Source organism: Stegostoma tigrinum, chromosome 4 (genome assembly GCF_030684315.1).
Source record: "Stegostoma tigrinum isolate sSteTig4 chromosome 4, sSteTig4.hap1, whole genome shotgun sequence".
Lineage (NCBI taxonomy): Eukaryota > Metazoa > Chordata > Chondrichthyes > Orectolobiformes > Stegostomatidae > Stegostoma > Stegostoma tigrinum.
The window spans coordinates 74,294,257-74,311,899 of NC_081357.1; the positions used below are offsets into that span (position 1 = coordinate 74,294,257).

The 17,643-nt window shown below is 41.0% G+C and overlaps 1 protein-coding gene across 6 annotated transcripts in view; it reads right to left on the reverse strand.

The window, feature by feature from the left end:
* Positions 1-17,643, reverse strand: part of fam228a (family with sequence similarity 228 member A) — a 57,434-nt gene that overhangs the window by 4,553 nt on the left and 35,238 nt on the right. For 3 of the 6 annotated variants that reach the window (XM_048531277.2, XM_048531280.2, XM_059645420.1), the window contains exons 6-9: positions 16,752-16,839; positions 13,318-13,452; positions 12,802-12,946; positions 414-443 (exon numbers count right to left, since the gene is read on the reverse strand). In XM_048531277.2, the coding sequence (XP_048387234.1) occupies positions 414-443; positions 12,802-12,946; positions 13,318-13,452; positions 16,752-16,839 (398 nt within the window). Of the gene's footprint in view, positions 1-413; positions 444-12,801; positions 12,947-13,317; positions 13,453-16,751; positions 16,840-17,643 lie in introns of those variants that run through there. The other 3 variants (XM_048531279.2, XM_048531281.2, XM_059645422.1) reach the window with 3 other exon arrangements.

The following is a 17,643-nucleotide window of genomic DNA, read 5'->3' on the forward strand; positions in this document are numbered from 1 at the left end:
ATGCTAAAATTTCCCATAGTGTCCAAGGGTGTGTAGATTAGGTGGATTAGCCATAGGAATTGCAGGGTTACAGATAGAGTAGGGGGGTGAATCTGGGTGAGATTCTCTTCGGCAGGTTGGTATGGACTTGTTGGGCCGAATGGCCCAACAAGTCCATACCAACCTGCCGAAGAGAATCCACTCTGTTAGGGATTCTATAATGATAAAGAAATTAATAAAATTCTGCATTCACATTTTGTAACATTTTACAACTGAGACAAAGACTACGTTCAGGAGCTGGCCTAGGACATACATTAAACTAAACTAAATGAAACAATCCTGAAACATCTGCCCCTCCATGGTGTGGAAGATCAGTCCTGGAAAAGCTTCTTGCAAATTTGCATCTTCCCAGTAAAAATGTATGATGAACTCACATGTGTCTATTTCTCCAAATCATCCGTTTCCTTTTGTACAGATAAAATAGAAGTAATGTTAAAAAAATCCGATGTTCATAATTTCAGCACTAAACTGATTAAATATACATTCTAAAGCAAAATATGACAAATACTGGAAATCAAATAAGAAGAAAATGTAAATACTCAGGCCAAACTGCATCTTTCAATAGATGTTAATGTTTCACTTCAACAACCTTACATCAGAATGTGGACTTCATTTTAAAGTTGAATAAAGTAATCCTCTTCAGCTTTGAACCTCAATACCAAAAACGTGTGTTCATATATGTATTTAACTTAGGAAATATTTTGGCTTGCTTTACTAAGAGTATCATCAGACAAATCAGTTTGGAGCCAACTAAAGGAGAATACATCGGCATACGGCTTGGTTAAAGATAAGTTTTATAGATCATAGAATGGCACAGTACAGAAAGTGGCCATTTGGCTCACTGTGCCTGTGCCACCTCTTTCACAGAAATATCCAATTAATTATAATCCTAAAATAATAGGAACTGCAGATGCTGGAGAATCCGAGATAACAAGGTGTAAAGTCTAGGTCTAGGCCCAAAATGTCAGCTTTCCTGCTCCTAAGATGCTGCTTGGCCTGCTGTGTTCATCCAGCTCTACACCTTGTTAATCATAACCCTGTGCTGTTTCCACTCTTTTTTCCCTTTCAGCTACTTAACTATGAGTTATTTGCAAATTACGACTGAATCTACTTCCACCAACCCTTTTTAAGGCAGTGCATTCAGGACCACATTGCTGTGTGAAAAATCTCTTTCCCCATATTGTGTCTGATCATTTTGCCAATCACACTAAATCTGTTACTGGTTACTAACACCTCAACTTCTTGAAGTTTTTCCTTATTTAGTCTATCGAAACCTTTCATGATTTTGAACACCTTTATCAAATCTACTCTTAATTTTTTGGTTCTAAGAACAATCATAGAGTCATACAGCACAAAAACAGACAACAAAATCAAAGTTGCTAGAAAAGCTCAACAGGTCTGGTAGCATCTGTGAAGTTAAAAACAGAGTTAATGTTTCAGATCCAGTGACCCTTCCTGAAAACTGACTGTGTTAACTCTGTTTTTCCCTTCACAGATGCTGCCAGACCTGCTGACCTTTTCTAGCAACTTTGCTTTTGTTCCTGATTTACAGCATCCACAGTTATTCTGGTTTTCATTTAGAAACACATAACTTTGGTCCAACCAGTCCATGCTGACCATAATCCCAAACTAAACTATGATGGGGTAGACAACATCAGAAGTCACACGGCACCAGGTTATAGTCCAACGTGTTTATTTGGAATCACACGAGCTTTCGGAGCACAGCCCCTTCGCAGGTGTAATGAGAGAGCAGAGTATGCAGACCCAGAATTTACAGGCACAGAAATTGAGGATAGAGAGAGCAAAAGATCATACAATTAGTGTGAATGGAGTGTCAGATGATAAGTGTCTGCAGGTGAGATGGTGAGTAAAGTGTTTTATAAAGTCAGTGTCAATGCTGTGCTGTCATGACAATCAGGCAGAGCCACAGGAATATACAAAAGATGACATCTCAAGCCTGAAACGTCAGCTTTTGTGCTCCTAAGATGCTGCTTGGCCCGCTGTGTTCATCCAGCTCCATACTTTGTTATCTTGGATTCTCCAGTATCTGCAGTTCCCATTATCACTGCATTCTAAGTGTTAGATTTTGTTCAGAATCTGTCTCAGAGTTTTAACCTGAAATCAAGCTGGTTTTATTCTGAAAGCTGGAATTTATAAGATGCCATGCTGACTGACTGTGACTACAAATTGTGTGATTTTTGAACAAAATAGAATGTAGCTGCAAATAAACAAACATCTTGGATGAAATGATTCACCCCATAGATTTTTATGTGTGAGATTGACAAAATGTGTGTGTGTGAGAATGAAAGAGAGAGAGTGAGTGAGATAAGATTCAAAACTGTACAAACTAATTAAGGTAGAGATATCATTACAATGTATCAAAGTATTGCTGTCAAAACAAGAAAGCATGGAACATTTTACAGATGTAGAACAGTAGTCTGGTCACCTGTAGTGTGACATGAACCCAAGATCACGGTTAAGGCCGTCTTCCTGGGTACGAAACTTGGCTCTCAGTCTCTGTTCAGCGATTTAGCATCATTGTGTATCTGGCAGACTCCAAGATACACAACAACTGTGCTCTTGGGTTCATGTTGTTCTCTCTCCCTCTCCCTCTCTCTCACACACACTCACACACGCGCACACACTCTCCCTCTCTCTCTCACACACACACACACACACACACTCACACAACGTATAGGGTGAATCATTTCATTCAAGATGTTTGTTTATTTGCAGATACATTCTGTTTTGTTCAAAAGCCACATAATTTGTGGTTGCAGTCAGTCAGTGTGACTTCTTATAAATTTCAGCTTTCAAAATAAAACCAGCCTGATTCCAGGGTAAAACTCTCAGATTCTGTCACCTTTTGTATATATTTATGGCTCTGCCTGATTGTCATGACAGCAACATTGCTGAAACTGACTTTATAAGCGCTTAACACACAGTCTAACATTCTTGGTCACCTGCAGAGACATCATCTGAAATTCCACTCACACCAGTTGTGTGATCTTGCGAATTCTCTGCCTACAAACACTCAGTCTGTATGCATCTAATGAAGGGGCTATGGTCCGAAAGCTTGAGATTCTAAATAAACCTGTTGGACTATAACCTGGTGTCGTGTGACTTCTGACTTTGTCGAAACTAAACTCATCCCATCTGCTGGCTTCTGGCTCTATCCCCCTAAACTTTTCGTATCCGTGTACTTATTCAAATGTCTTTTAAATGTTGTAATTGTACCCACGTCCAGCACTTCCTCAGGAAGTTCATTCTATGCTTAAGAGAAATTTGCCCCTCATGTCTTTTTAACATCTTTCTCCTCTCATCTTAAAAATTTGCCCCTAGTCTTGAAATCCCCATACTAGGGAAAAGACAACTTCCATTAACTCTATCTATACCCCTCATTCAGAAGGTCAGGAGGAATGGGATCTCATTCAGAAGGTCAGGAGGAATGGGATCTCATTCAGAAGGTCAGGAGGAATGGGATACAGGGGAACTTAGCTGCTTGGATACAGAATTGGCTGGCCAACAGAAGACAGCGAGTGGTAGTAGAAGGAAAATATTCTGCCTGGAAGTCAGTGGTGAGTGGAGTTCCACAGGGCTCTGTCCTTGGGCCTCTACTGTTTGTAATTTTTATTAATGACTTGGACGAGGGGATTGAAGGATGGGTCAGCAAGTTTGCAGACGACACAAAGGTCGGAGGTGTCGTTGACAGTGTAGAGGGCTGTTGTAGGCTGCAGCGGGACATTGACAGGATGCAGAGATGGGCTGAGAGGTGGCAGATGGAGTTCAACCTGGATAAATGCGAGGTGATGCATTTTGGAAGGTCAAATTTGAAAGCTGAGTACAGGATTAAGGATAGGATTCTTGGCAGCGTGGAGGAACAGAGGGATCTTGGTGTGCAGATACATAGATCCCTTAAAATGGCCACCCAAGTGGACAGGGTTGTTAAGAAAGCATATGGTGTTTTGGCTTTCATTAACAGGGGGATTGAGTTTAAGAGTCGTGACATCTTGTTGCAGCTCTATAAAACTTTGGTTAGACCGCACTTGGAATACTGCATCCAGTTCTGGGCGCCCTATTATAGGAAAGATGTGGATGCTTTGGAGAGGGTTCAGAGGAGGTTTACCAGGATGCTGCCTGGACTGGAGGGCTTATCTTATGAAGAGAGGTTGACTGAGCTCGGTCTCTTTTCATTGGAGAAAAGGAGGAGGAGAGGGGACCTAATTGAGGTATACAAGATAATGAGAGGCATAGATAGAGTTGATAGCCAGAGACTATTTCCCAGGGCAGAAATGGCTAGCACGAGGGGTCATAGTTTTAAGCTGTTTGGAGGAAAGTATAGAGGGGATGTCAGAGGCAGGTTCTTTACGCAGAGAGTTGTGGGAGCATGGAATGCGTTGCCAGCAGCAGTTGTGGAAGCAAGGTCATTTGGGTCATTTAAGAGACTGCTGGACATGTATATGGTCACAGAAATTTGAGGGTGCATACATGAGGATCAATGGTCGGCACAAGATTGTGGGCTGAAGGGCCTGTTCTGTGCTGTACTGTTCTATGTTCTATGTTCTATGTTCTATTATCTTATAAACTTCTATAAGGTCGTCTCTCAATGTCCTAAACTCCAGTGAAAAAAGTCCCAGCCTTCCTTTATAATTCCAACCATCCATACCTGTCAACAACCTGGTAAATCTCTTCTGTTCTTTTCCACACATAACACAAGTTCCTCCGCCACGGTAACCCACTCCTGCTTTTAAAATGGTGAAACATTTGCGAACTTCTAGTGTACTAGCACCACTTTTGTATCATGGAAGATGGGAACTTTGTGGCATATGTGACATAAATTTGCCCACCTCTCATGGTTGTCTTAAAAAAGGAAATACAATGGTGTAGGGAGGGAATTCTAAAGCCTAGGGAGCAGACACCAGGCATGGAGAAGAGGTCGTCAGGACTCGTGGAATTCAATGTTCTGAGGGATGTAGCATTGAAGACAGTGACAGAGATGAGCAGCGAACAATATGTTTATATCCCTCTGATACCAGAAGATTGTCAATTTTAAGATTACTGAGGGCAACCAAGATCAGTAGATATAGGGGTAGTGGTTGAACAGGACTTGGTGTGATCTTGGAAAAGGAGATAAGCAGAAGATGCTTCATGAAGATGTGCTATTTGGAATTAAATTTGACATCTCATCAGTTGATCATAGGTCTTAAACTTTTAAAGAGGAAATTTCACTAAAACGAAGACACTGGCTTATGACTGCCAACTTGTGACTATCTGATATCATCCTATGTTTGGGGAGATAGATTCTATGGAAGAGGACCAAATGGCACCTCCGGAGATGTGAACAGCTTCTTCCCATCTCGTCAAAGTGAAGGGTGAGTCATTCAGGTATTAGTGCTCAGAACACTGAAACAACTAATCAACTCAACAATTGCAATGACTACAAGGAAGTTGTGGCAGACATAAGCTGATCAGCTGTTTTAGAATATACAACCAACCTGGAGACAGGTCATGTGAGATAACCCAGTAGAATAACCCAAATTTTTAAAATTTGGATTTGAGCAGAGAACGCAACCTGCAAATTCAGCATCTCTCTCTAACATGTCATCTAAGCTTTGGTTCTTGTCTTGCTGAGAAAGAAAAGTATCAATACTCTTACAGCAAACAAAACCTTTACTGAAAGTATTTACCACATTGTTTACATGGAGGAAAGAAATATACCAACGCATTTAAACAAACTCCTTCAGTTTAGTCAATGGTGCCTACAGATCCAAACAGTGAATCTTTATTGACGTTCCTGTTTCTTTCATCTAATTTTAACCTAGCCAAATTTAACCTCTGAAACTCTGCGAAGTCGCATATTTCTCCAGGATAGGGGTGTCGGTGCATGTTTACATGTGTAAACAGGAAGTACAATGATTTTGTACGTTTAAGTAGGTGTTGATATTTTCTACCTTAGGCTTTAGCACAATAAATGAATTCTTAGTGTTAAACTCAACAATACTAGGCTTAGAGTCATAGGGTCATAGAGATGTACAGCACAGAAATGGACCCTTCGCTCTAACTCGTCAATGCCAACCAGATATCCTAAATAAATCTCGTCCCATTTGCCAGCATTCAGCCTTATTTTTTATCTCTAAATCCTTCATATTCATTCATCCATCCAGACACCTTTTAAATGTTGTAATTGTATCAGCCTCTATCACTTCTACTGGCAGTTCGTTCCAAACATGCAGCACCTCCTGTGTGAAAAAAGTTGCCCCTTAGGTCTTTTTTAAATCTTTCTCCTCTCACCTTAAACCTATGTCCTCTAGTTTTGGACTCCCCCAACTTGTTTAGTTGTCACAAACTGAAGTCGTTACATTGGGGTGGCATGGTGGCACAGTGGTTAGCACTGCTGCCTCACAGTACCAGGGACCCAGATTTGATTCCAGCTTTGGTTGTCTGTGTGGAGTTTGCACATTCTCCCCGTGTCTGTGTGGGTTTCCTCTGGGTGTTCCGGTTTCCTCCCACAATCCAAAGATGGGCAGGTTAGGTGGATTGGTCATGCTAAATTGCCTGTAGTGTTCAGGGATGTGTAGCTTACGTGGGTTATGGGGAATGGGTCTGGGTGGAATGCACTGAGGTTCAGTGTGGACTTGTTGGGCCAAAGTAGGGATTTTATGATTCAAACTGCACGGAGCCAGGTCAATACTGAATAAGCAATACTAAATCCTTTTAAAAATTCAAAATCCTGGTGCAGTCAAATGACAAGAGGGAAATGAGGTAAACCAGTCTATCTCTCCTCACCTGGTCATAACAGCTGTAAGATGGGAAGCTGGTCTGAACAGTGCTGGAATAGTCAAATTGTTAATTGCTGTGATAGCAGGCCCTTGAATTAAGGATGTTGCCCACTCAGAGTTATGAAGTTTTGCCATGTATGTTTATGTGACTAAACAAACTAACTCTTAATTAATAGATCTTTGTGAACATGGGGTAAGATGTCCCATTAGTTAGTGGAATCCAGATTGCAATTTGCTTCTGTTTCTTTCCTTTTCTGCTGCAACAATACTCATCAATAACAGGCTACAACTCAAAAAATGTGATCCAGCTTGAGGGACAAACAGTCACCATTTTGAACAACTATTAGCAAACTCCTTCCCTGTCAGTCCTGCCACTCTTCATGGAGAGTTTCAGAATATCTTTTAAATATTTTCTTTGTCCTCCCCTGAAACATAAGCCATGTGAAAGTTGGGAAAACAAGATCTGGTAGGGAAGATGCTTTTTGCCATTCAAACACAGAACTCTATCAAAGTTGAATGAGCACGAGTTCTTTTCTGAATGCTTATGAAGCTGGTTTCAAAATTAGTGTTTGTTCAATAATCCTCTCATTGAATATGGAGGGTGTGACGAGTTAAATATGGAGATTGGGAAATGTACGGATGAGGGTTTCAGGAGCAGATGGCCTAAAGAAGGGCAAAGAACACAACAGCAGAGAGGAAGATGTCAGAAAAGATAATTAGACTGAGTATTCAGGTCTAAGAAGATCTGTTTTATTCCAAGACAAAGGCTAGGTAATGCAGTCTGTGATGGGATCCAAAGACACAGCTTTGATAATTCAAATGCTTAGTCAGAAGAAAGTTTTAGCCATTCATTGAGTGACAAGCAGCTTAACAGAAACACTGGAGATGTTGAGAGAAGTGATAGATAGAGCTGGATGTCATTGGTGTACATGAGAAAGCTGATGGGCTTTTGGATGACGTTACGAAGAGGCAGCTTGTTTTTTTTTAATCCGTTCTTGAGATTGTGGGCATTGCTGGCTAGGCTAGTATTTACTACCCTAATGATGGCAATAAATCGAACCACTGTAGTCCATATTGTGCAAGTACATCCACCTTGCAGTTAGTTAGGCAGTTCCAAAATTTTGATGCACTGACAACTAAGAAACAGTGATATGATTCCAAGTCAGAGTAGTATGACACTTGGAGGGGAATTTAGCAGTGATATTTCCATGTTTTCTTTGTCCTTGCAGGTGGAAGAGCTCATAGACTTGGAAGGTTATTTTGAAAATGAAACTTTACTATCTTAAGATGTACTGTAGCAATTTTGCTCATGCTGGAGCCTGTGAATGCTGATGGTGGAAACGGTGAATATTTAAGGTGGTAAATGGGGTGCTATCAAGTTAGCTGCTCTGTTGAGAAAGGTGTTAAGCTTCTCAACTGTTGATAAAGCTGTACTTTTCCAGATAAATGGGACAGCATTCCATTATAATCCTGTCTTGTCCCTTGTCAAGCGTGGCTTTAGGAAGTCAAGAAACAAGTTAATCTCTGCAGGACTTGTTAAGTTTATGGTCAACAGAGACATTCCTGTCCCACTCTCCCCTCCAGACGTTGATGGTGCAGTTTTAACAAACACCTTGGCCTGATGTTTATGATGCAAATATTACTTGCAATTTATCTGTACAAGTCTGAAAGTTATTTAGATCTATACGGGCCATGGCTGCTTCATTAATGAGGATTTGTGAAGGGAGCTCAAAACTGTGCAATCATCAAAAAGCATTCACACTTATGACCCAACAGTTAACTAATCATTGATGAATCAACTTAAGATGACTGGTACCCTGATAAATTAATCTGGTGACATGACGGGGCCAAGATGATTGGTTGGATTACTTATTACTTTGGTTAGACCCTCAGCATGATACTCTCATATCTATCATGTTACTTCCAGTCTTTTGGTTTGTCTCCAGTACCAGCTTATTTTTAATTTTTGTAATTATCTCTCTGCCCCATTTATTCAGATTATAGGTGATCCATTCACTTGTCATTCAGCTGTGGACACTTTTCCCAAACCGTCTGATGCTTTTGATCACCTGCAGTGATTTATTATTTGACACTCCACTCACACCATTTATATGATCTTTTGATCTCTCTGCCTTTCAATGCTGTGTCTGTATGCTACTCTCTCACTTCACCTGACAAAAGGTTATGCTCCGAAAGCTTGTGATTTCAAATAAACCTGTTGGAATACTAACCTTGTCCACCCCAGACCAAAACTGGCACCGTCACATCATAGTTATTAAGAAGGATGAGGAGGGATACTGCATCACAGGCACAGGCACAGTCACTGTCAAATGGAATGTCAGTTGTGATTTTAGCTAAAGCTTTGACAGGTCAGAAATCTATTGGAGTGGTCCAAACAAGGAGGCGAAGGAAAAATGGACATGGACTCAGGAGTTCACGAAATGTAGATATGCAGATATTTCATGCAGAAATGATGCATTCCTGTATTCACAATAGCTTAATATATTTAAAAGCAAAATGTTCAATCCCAATCCTGACAAATTTTCTCCTTAATCTCCTAAATATGACTGACTCTTTCTGGGTTGCTCTTCCATTGGACTAGTTATCTTCTAGAATGTTAACCACTGTACTTATGTAAACCTGAATAGCAAGTTGTCGTCAAGGTGTATCACAGACAAACTCAATAATGATATGCACTTCATAGCTACACATTTGTACTGTTCCAGAAGAGGTAGGAAAATAGTGATCAACTACAAGAAATATTGGCTATAGGTAACAAAGTGTAGAGCTGGATGAACAGGGAGAGGGGGGAGGCAGATCAAAGATGGATACAGGAGAAGATAGGTGGAGAGGGGACAGACAAGTTAAAGAGGCGGGGATGGAGCCAGTAGAGGTGAATGTAGGTGGGGAGGTAGGGAGGGGACAGGTCAGTCCGGGGAGGACTGACAGGTCAAGGGGGTGGGATGATGTTAGTAGGAAGGAAAAGGGGGTGTGGTTTGAGGTGGGAGGAGGAGATAGGTGAGAGGAAGAACAGGTTAGGGAGGTGGGGATGAGCTGGGCTGGTTTGGGGATGCAGTAGGGAGAGGGGGGATTTTGAAGCTTGTGAAATCCATATTGATACCATTGGGCTGCAGGGTTCCCAAGCGGAATATGAGTTGCTGTTCCTTCAACCTTCGAGTGGCATCATTGTGGCACTGCAGGAGGCCCAGGATGGACATGTTGTCAAAGGAATGGAACGGGGAGTTGAAATGGTTCACGACGGGGAGGTGCAGTTGTTAATTGCGAACCGAGCGTAGGTGTTCTGCAAAGCGGTCCCCAAGCCACCGGTTGCTTTCCCCAGTGTAGAGGAGGCCACAACACGTACAGTGGATGCAGTATACCACACTGGCAGATGTGCAGGTGAGCATCTGCTTGATGTGGAAAGTCTTCTTGGGGCCTGGGATGGGGGTGAGGGAGGAGGGACGGGGGCACGTGCAGCACTTCCTGCGGTTGCAGGAGAAAGTGATGGGTGTGGTGGGATTGGAGGGGAGTGTGGAGCAGACAAGGGAGTCACAGAGAGAGTGGTCTCTCTGGAAAGCAGACAAGGGTGGGGAGGGAAAAATGTCTTTGGTGGTGGGGTCAGATTGCAGATGGCAGAAGTGTCAGAGGGTGATGCGTTGGATACGGAGGCTGGTGGGGTGGTACGTGAGGACGAGGGGGATTCTCTTTTGATGGTTATTGCAGGGACAGAGTGTGAGGGCTGAGTTGCAGGAAATGTGGGAGACACGGTTGAGGGCGTTCTCGACCACTGCTGAGCAGGACATTGCAGTCCTTGAAAAATGAGGACATCTGAGATGTACAGGAATGGAATGCCTCATCCTGGGAGCAGATGCGGTGAAGACAAAGGAATTGGGAATAGGGGATGGCATTTTTGCAGGAAGGTGGGTGGGAGGAGGTGTATTTTAGGTAGCTGTGGGAGTCGGTCGGCTTGAAATTGGTATCGGTTTCTAGGTGGTTGCCCGAAAGAGGTCTCGGAAGGTGAGGGAGGTGTAGAGACAGTCCAGGTGAACTTAAGGTTGGGGTGGAAGGTGTTGGTGAAGTGGATGAACTGTTCGAGCTCATTGTGGGAGCACGAGGCGGTGCTGATAGTCATCAATGTAACGGAGGGAGAGGTGGGGTTTAAGGCCAGTGTAGGTACGGAAGAGGAATTGTTTCACATAACCTACAAAGAGACAGGCATAGCTTAGGCCCATGAGGGTGCCCATGGCCACCCGCTTTTTCTGTAGGAAGTGGGAGAAATCAAAAGAGAAGTTGTTGAGAGTGACGATGAGTTTGGCTAAGCGGATGAAGGCGTCAGTGGAGGGGGATTGGTTGGGCCTGCGGGACAGGAAGAAGCGGAGGGCCTTTCGGCCATCTGCATGGGGAATGCAGGTGTATAGGAACTGGATGTCCATAGTAAAAATGAGGTGTTGGGGATCGGGGAATTGGAAATTCTGGAGGAGGTGGAGGGCACGGGCGGAAGTAGGTAGGGAGTTCCTGGACCAAGGGGGAGAAAATGAGGTCCAGATAGGTGGAGATGAGTTCAGTGGGGCAGGAGCAGGCGGAGACAATGGGACAACCAGGACAGGCAGGTTTGTGGATTTTGGGAAGGAGATAGAAGCGGGCTGTGCAGGGTTGGGGAACAATAAGGTTGGTCACCTGAGGTGATGAGGTTGTAAATGGTTTGGGAGATGATGGTTTGGGAGATGATGGTTTGGCGCCTCCCTTGTCTGCGGGTTTTGTGGTGAGTTTGGGATTGGAGCAGACGGAGCGGAGGGCTGCACGTTCTGCCAGGGGGCGGGGAGGTTGGAGTGGGTGAGAAGGGTGGAGAGGGTGAGAAGGGTGGAGAGGTTGAGGCGATTGATATCTCGATGGCAGTTGGAGATAAAGAGGTCGAGGGAGGGTAGGAGGCCTTGCAGTGGTGTCCAGGAGGAGGGCTTGTGTTGGAGGCCGGAGAAGGAGTCAGTAGCGGGAGGCTTTTCCTTTTTCTATCCCCTGGGCAAAGAGATCAATGTAACACTCCTGATTCAGTACTAATCAGCAAACAAAATAGTATGCATTTGATGAGCATGGCTTAGAGAATGAGCGTTCATATACATCATCTTGCACAATCTCTGTATATTCAGAAACATATCACCACGAATTAGCAACTTGTGTGTATTACCGCAATTAATACCCATTCATGCCAGTTAGTTGTTATTGCAAACATCAAAGTCCCAGTGATATCAATATGAAGAACACCAGCTAAATTTTGTTTTCCTGCTGTTGACAGACAGTTTATTTAGCATCTTTTTACATAGAGACTTTGAGCACAACTCAGTTTTGAGGCATTAAATATGCCAACTAGGAAACCATATATATTAGCCTCTGTGATAACACGGTGTAGAGCTGGAAGTTACTAGTCTCTGTGTCCTGTCTTATTTCAAATTTGTATTGTTACTCCAAGTGCCAAAATACGTGCCTTATTGCTGAGTGTAGAAAAAAGACTTAGTGTAGCCCTACTGAAATGCTTCTGTTTTAAATGTGGAAACTTACTACGAATAAAATTAAAGAATTTAACTACGCATGGAATGTGCAGTTTTAAACCAACTACCGATTTAGCAATTGAAGGTCTAAAAATTCATTTTTCAAATATATTCTTATATGTTTAAAACTGTATTATTTTTGTCATTATGCTGGGTAAAATTGAAAGAAAAATTGATTATTAAATCCAAATATTCAAAATACATTCACTCACTAAAAAGAAATCTAGTTTGCATTTCATCATTCTAATTAAAATTAAAATTGCTCATGTCAACAATAGTAAATGTTTAATCTTTGTATTCAGAAACAATCTGATGATTGACCATTCATGACTTCCAAAGCTAACAAGTTCAATTACTCTCACACGTAAGAATAATGAGGCTGGAATGATGAAGTAAGCATGTCAGGAATGATGAAGTAAACATGGCAAAGTATTTACTACCTGCTTCTTTGTCGAACTTCACTCTCAATATAGCCTAGTGGTACACGGAGCCATGTATTGCAGTCAACATATTGGCGACCCAATGGAACCAAAGGTAGCTGTGCCTTGTGAAATTCTTCAGCTTCTTTTAAAGAGTAAACTTTACCTTTACAATTACAGACAGAGCACAAGTTCAGCACTTAAAACAATACACTGAGGAATATGTTCACTGGGCTATTGGATGCATAATTTTTACAAACATTTGTCACATAAATTTTCAACTTTGATTTAGTTCTATTTGACTGTTCATCCATGACTGTACACACAACTCCTTGTAGGTTCATAGAATGCCCTGTATTAATGCCATTCTTAAATGTTTCACACTGTTGTTCAACTGTTTTATCAATGACCTTTCTTTCCAATTTGTCCAGGTGTCATCCCCTTTCATTTTTCTATTGTTTGCTTTCATCAATCAACTCATATTAACATTTAATTTTCTCCTCTATAGAAATTATGGTAACTAATATTAGCTTTTACCTTTCTGCGTTTTTGAAAGATGCTCTTGAGTTGTCTGTAATTGGTCAAGTACATTTATTGCCAGTGCTTGGTTGAAGTATCTGATGACAAACTTTCTCCTTGAATTGTTGGAATCTTCCTGCTGACATAGATTTCCTCTCCCACCATCCCAAAACATGATGGAAAGAAATCTTAGGATACTGACTGAGTGCCAGTGAAATAATAACAATGTACATCCAAATCATGCTAATGTGTGATAAAGAGAACTAGGTGATGGTGTTCCCATTGACATCCCGCATATCCTCATCAGTAGTAGAGACTATAGGAAGAAAGGTACTGTAAAAGAAACATTAGCAAATTGCTGAACAGCATCCTGAAATTGGTGCATACTATTAACTGCTGTGGAAGTTCTAACTTGGTAATGGAAGGGCAGACACAGTGATCAGTTGTAGCCTACTGCCCAAGCCAAATGTTCTTTTCTGAGCGATTTGGAGACTGAGCATTGGAACCCACAAAGGAGAGTGATATTTTGAAAATCTCCTAAATGGGGTTTGAGAACTGAGTAGAATAAGCAGTCATGAGAATTCCTGGCACCTGCTCTTCTTTGCAGCCAGGTTTTAACAATGGGATTCTTACTGAAACTTGTAATCAATGATGATTTACAAGATATTGATGCAGAACATGTTAATAATGGTGCCTGAAGGCTGGGAGATATAGCATGTCTTTCTCTTGACTGTGATGGTCATTGCTTGGCACTTGTAACCAATCATCATCCAAACAGCTTCTAATTACATCTAATGACATTTTTTTAATGAGTGGCTATCAAGTAAGTTTTCTTTCTCTTAGGTGACTCTGTTAGTCTGACTACAGTCAAACTACCTTCTAATGAGAGATTTCATCAATCTTAATCTTCAGCACTAAGGTTTTCACATAACTGAGGTCAAAGTGAGGAAAGAGTTTTTTTAAGCACACGTCCAAGTTACTTGAAGATAGCCAAGTTGAATTAATTGACATCAGATTGCTAACCTGGCTTTTTCTCTATATTTCGGATTACCTTTTCTTTATTGGTAGATATGAAACACTATGTTCATTTCAGGCACTGAATCCAAAATAAAACACTCGAGGAAAGAAACTGCAGGTTCACATTTCTCCAGCAAGTAAACCTAATCTTTCCTGAGACTCCTCTATACTTAGACAATGCAAAATATTTTCCAATTTCCAAACCATCTATCCCATACATGTTCCAAACTGCACTTTAGTACTAATTTGCTGGTCATGTGAGCTAGTTTCAAACATTTCAGGAGTAAGGTGAAATAGATCTAAATATAGAGAAACAACGAATGAGACTTTAAACTCAGAATACACCACAAATTGTAACTTAGATTTATATTGTACCTCTAAAATACAAAAGAGGCTTGATTGGGAGACAAAGATATTGTTTTCTCAGCTGAACAAGAGACAATGAGGGACAGAATCTAAGAGAAAGCGGCTGACCAGTTTGGACTGAGGTGAGGAGAAATTTCTTCATGCAAATGTTCATAAAACTGTGGAATTGTCAACTCCCAGAGGGTTGGGGTCCATCATTGTAGGATGTTTGCAAGTTGAAATAGACAAATTTAAAGTTATTCAAAGCAATCAAAGGAACAGGCAGAAAACTGGAGTTGAGGCAATCAGTCTTGGCCATATTGAACGCTAGATCAGATCCAGGAAACACAGGATACAATCCTGCACTGACATGGTTTATTCTCAAAGTGAACAACATTATAAAACTCTTTGACACAGCATAATCAAACAAAAATGAATGCAGAGTCAAAAGGTCTAAAAATTCTTTGATAGGCAAACATAATTATAGTACCAATGACTACCTGTAATGAAAGCAAATTCTTTCAGGCCACATAAAATGTATTGAAGCATTATTTAGCCTTTTTAAAATCTTTTATTACCATAAAGGTTGGACCAATGCATCTGTATCAAATCAAAGCGACCTTAGCATTCTTCCCCAATGTTTCTTGACCTCACTGATTCCTATCCTCCTCTACATTCCTTGATACTTTTATACCAACCTTCATGATCCTGGCCCTTACTGTTCTTTGACCTCGTCAATTTTGCTTGTCTTCATCAATGGTTCTCTTGACCTCCAACTCTTATTTGTTACGCCCTGAGAACTCCTCACTTCACCTGACTGCTCAGCAAGAATCTCAGTGCTTTTCAAGGTCCTTACTGCTCCAACATGTTACCCTTTACCACCTGTGACTCTTAAGATGACATACTATTGATTCTGACTTTCAGTGCTTAACTCCTGATTAATTTCACCAGATCTCAGTCGGACATTGTGACTACAGAAAAGGTAGAGCTGAATCTGGGAGAGAGAATCTTTGATTGGAGGATTAGCAGATGAAGGAAAGACAAGGGTGCTCCTCCAACTACTGCAACGCACTCTGTTCGTGTTCTCACAGAATGTCAGTTTCACTTTGGCATTTGTTTTAAAGAAAATCTGACAGTTACTGAGAATGGGCAACTTCCTGATTAGTTGCTTTCTAAAAAATAATCCACCCATCAGTTGATTAGTGAAACTGTGTCTCAAGCACCTTCTTGGATTCGAAATAATTAGGTTGATAACAAATCAGCTGATAACAAAATGACATTGTTCTAAGTATTTCTTCATCAGCTTTCCTTTAATCAATATTGCAACTCTCTTGTCCAACTTATTCCTTCTTTTCCAATTGGCCACCTTCACATTCACTGATCCACTAAAGGATGCTTAACTGGCCCAAATTTACATTGCTAATAAGATTGGCATAATATTAAAAAAAGCTTTTTTTGTTCTGGAATGAAATTATAAAAAAGAATTCAATGAATACTCATTAATTTTAAGATGGGCGTAGATGTATTGTTGTCAGGCAAAAGTCAGTTGGGATGGACGTCAATGTGAAATTTAAACCGCCAAACATTATCTTACTGAATAGTGTAGCAGGCTTGAAGGGCTGAATGACCTACTTTTGCTCCCAATTTGAGTGTCTGTATGTGTGCAATGATTAAAAATTAATAGACAATGTGTTATATAATCAATGTTTACTATGGCCAAAGACACAGAATCAATGTTAACATTTCTAGCTTTGTACCATATCAAAATAAGGTTGACGCGCACTTTGGTTATGAGGCTATCCAAACAGTGATTTTTGATTTGATTTGATTTATTCTAGTCATATGTACCTAAGAAGCTTTGTTTTACGAGCAGTACAGACAGATCACAGAAAACAGGGACATACAGATCATACAGCTCTTACAGAGAGTATGGTATACAGGTTACAATGGCACAGGAGGTGCACAAAGTAAGCTCCCTACAGCAGTGTAACGTGATGCTCTTCCCTACACTCTAACTAAATGGTCTGATGTTCGCCCTGCATAATTCATCCCATGAATTGAAAACCAATGTTTAAATGAACTGCACAAACCTCTCTGACATTGCAGTATGGCAATGTCTTCTTCAATCTTGCTTCTTCCTTGAAATAGCAGAGGATCATGGATAGTTGAAGTTCTCGTCTGCAGGAAGAATAAATCTTGTAGAAATACCATCAAGATTAGTTATGTAGAAATTATACTCAACAAGCTCAAGTCTTCTTTTGACAGCTGTTATGTTCTCCAAAGGGACTGATAATTTTTAAACAGAAATTTGAATTTGCAGGTACTAACATGAAACATCGTAAGATGGATCTCGTATTTCAGGACTTTCATTAAAACAAATCAAAATCAACATAATCTATATATTATTTAGGAAGCAACTAATACAAATTAGAGAAATGATATTAGCAACCTAACAACTAAAAACCTTACATAATTTTTAGCTTACACTGCACTCTGTAGAATCGCAGTCTTCACAGGCACCAAAGTTATTCCCAAATTCAACAGGCTCATTTCTCCATATTTCTCTGAATTGTAATGTCAATGATCATCAAAAGTCATTCCACTTTGTCTTGAAAACAACTTCACTCCACTGACCCTTCTCCTGAGCATGCCAAGGCAAAAGTTCCAGTGTCCTTAAATCTCGGCGTATCCTCTCTCTTCGGCCAGAAAACAATCTCCTACTAGCATTCTGGCTAACATAAATCAGCCTTTTCCCATGTTGTTCATAACATGTAGTTTCCTGTCTCTCTAGGACTCAACTGTTCAGTCTAGAAATTCTGCATTAGTAAACCATAACAAAGTGACCTGAGCCTTCCATTGTGTCAAAATACAGAGGCTAGCACTTCAGTCTCAGCAGGACTTCCTCAGGGCCCCAGTCCCCAAAGCAACCACATTACTTAAGTTTGTCATTAGGCAGACTGATAGGTCACTTGCCCCCTCCAC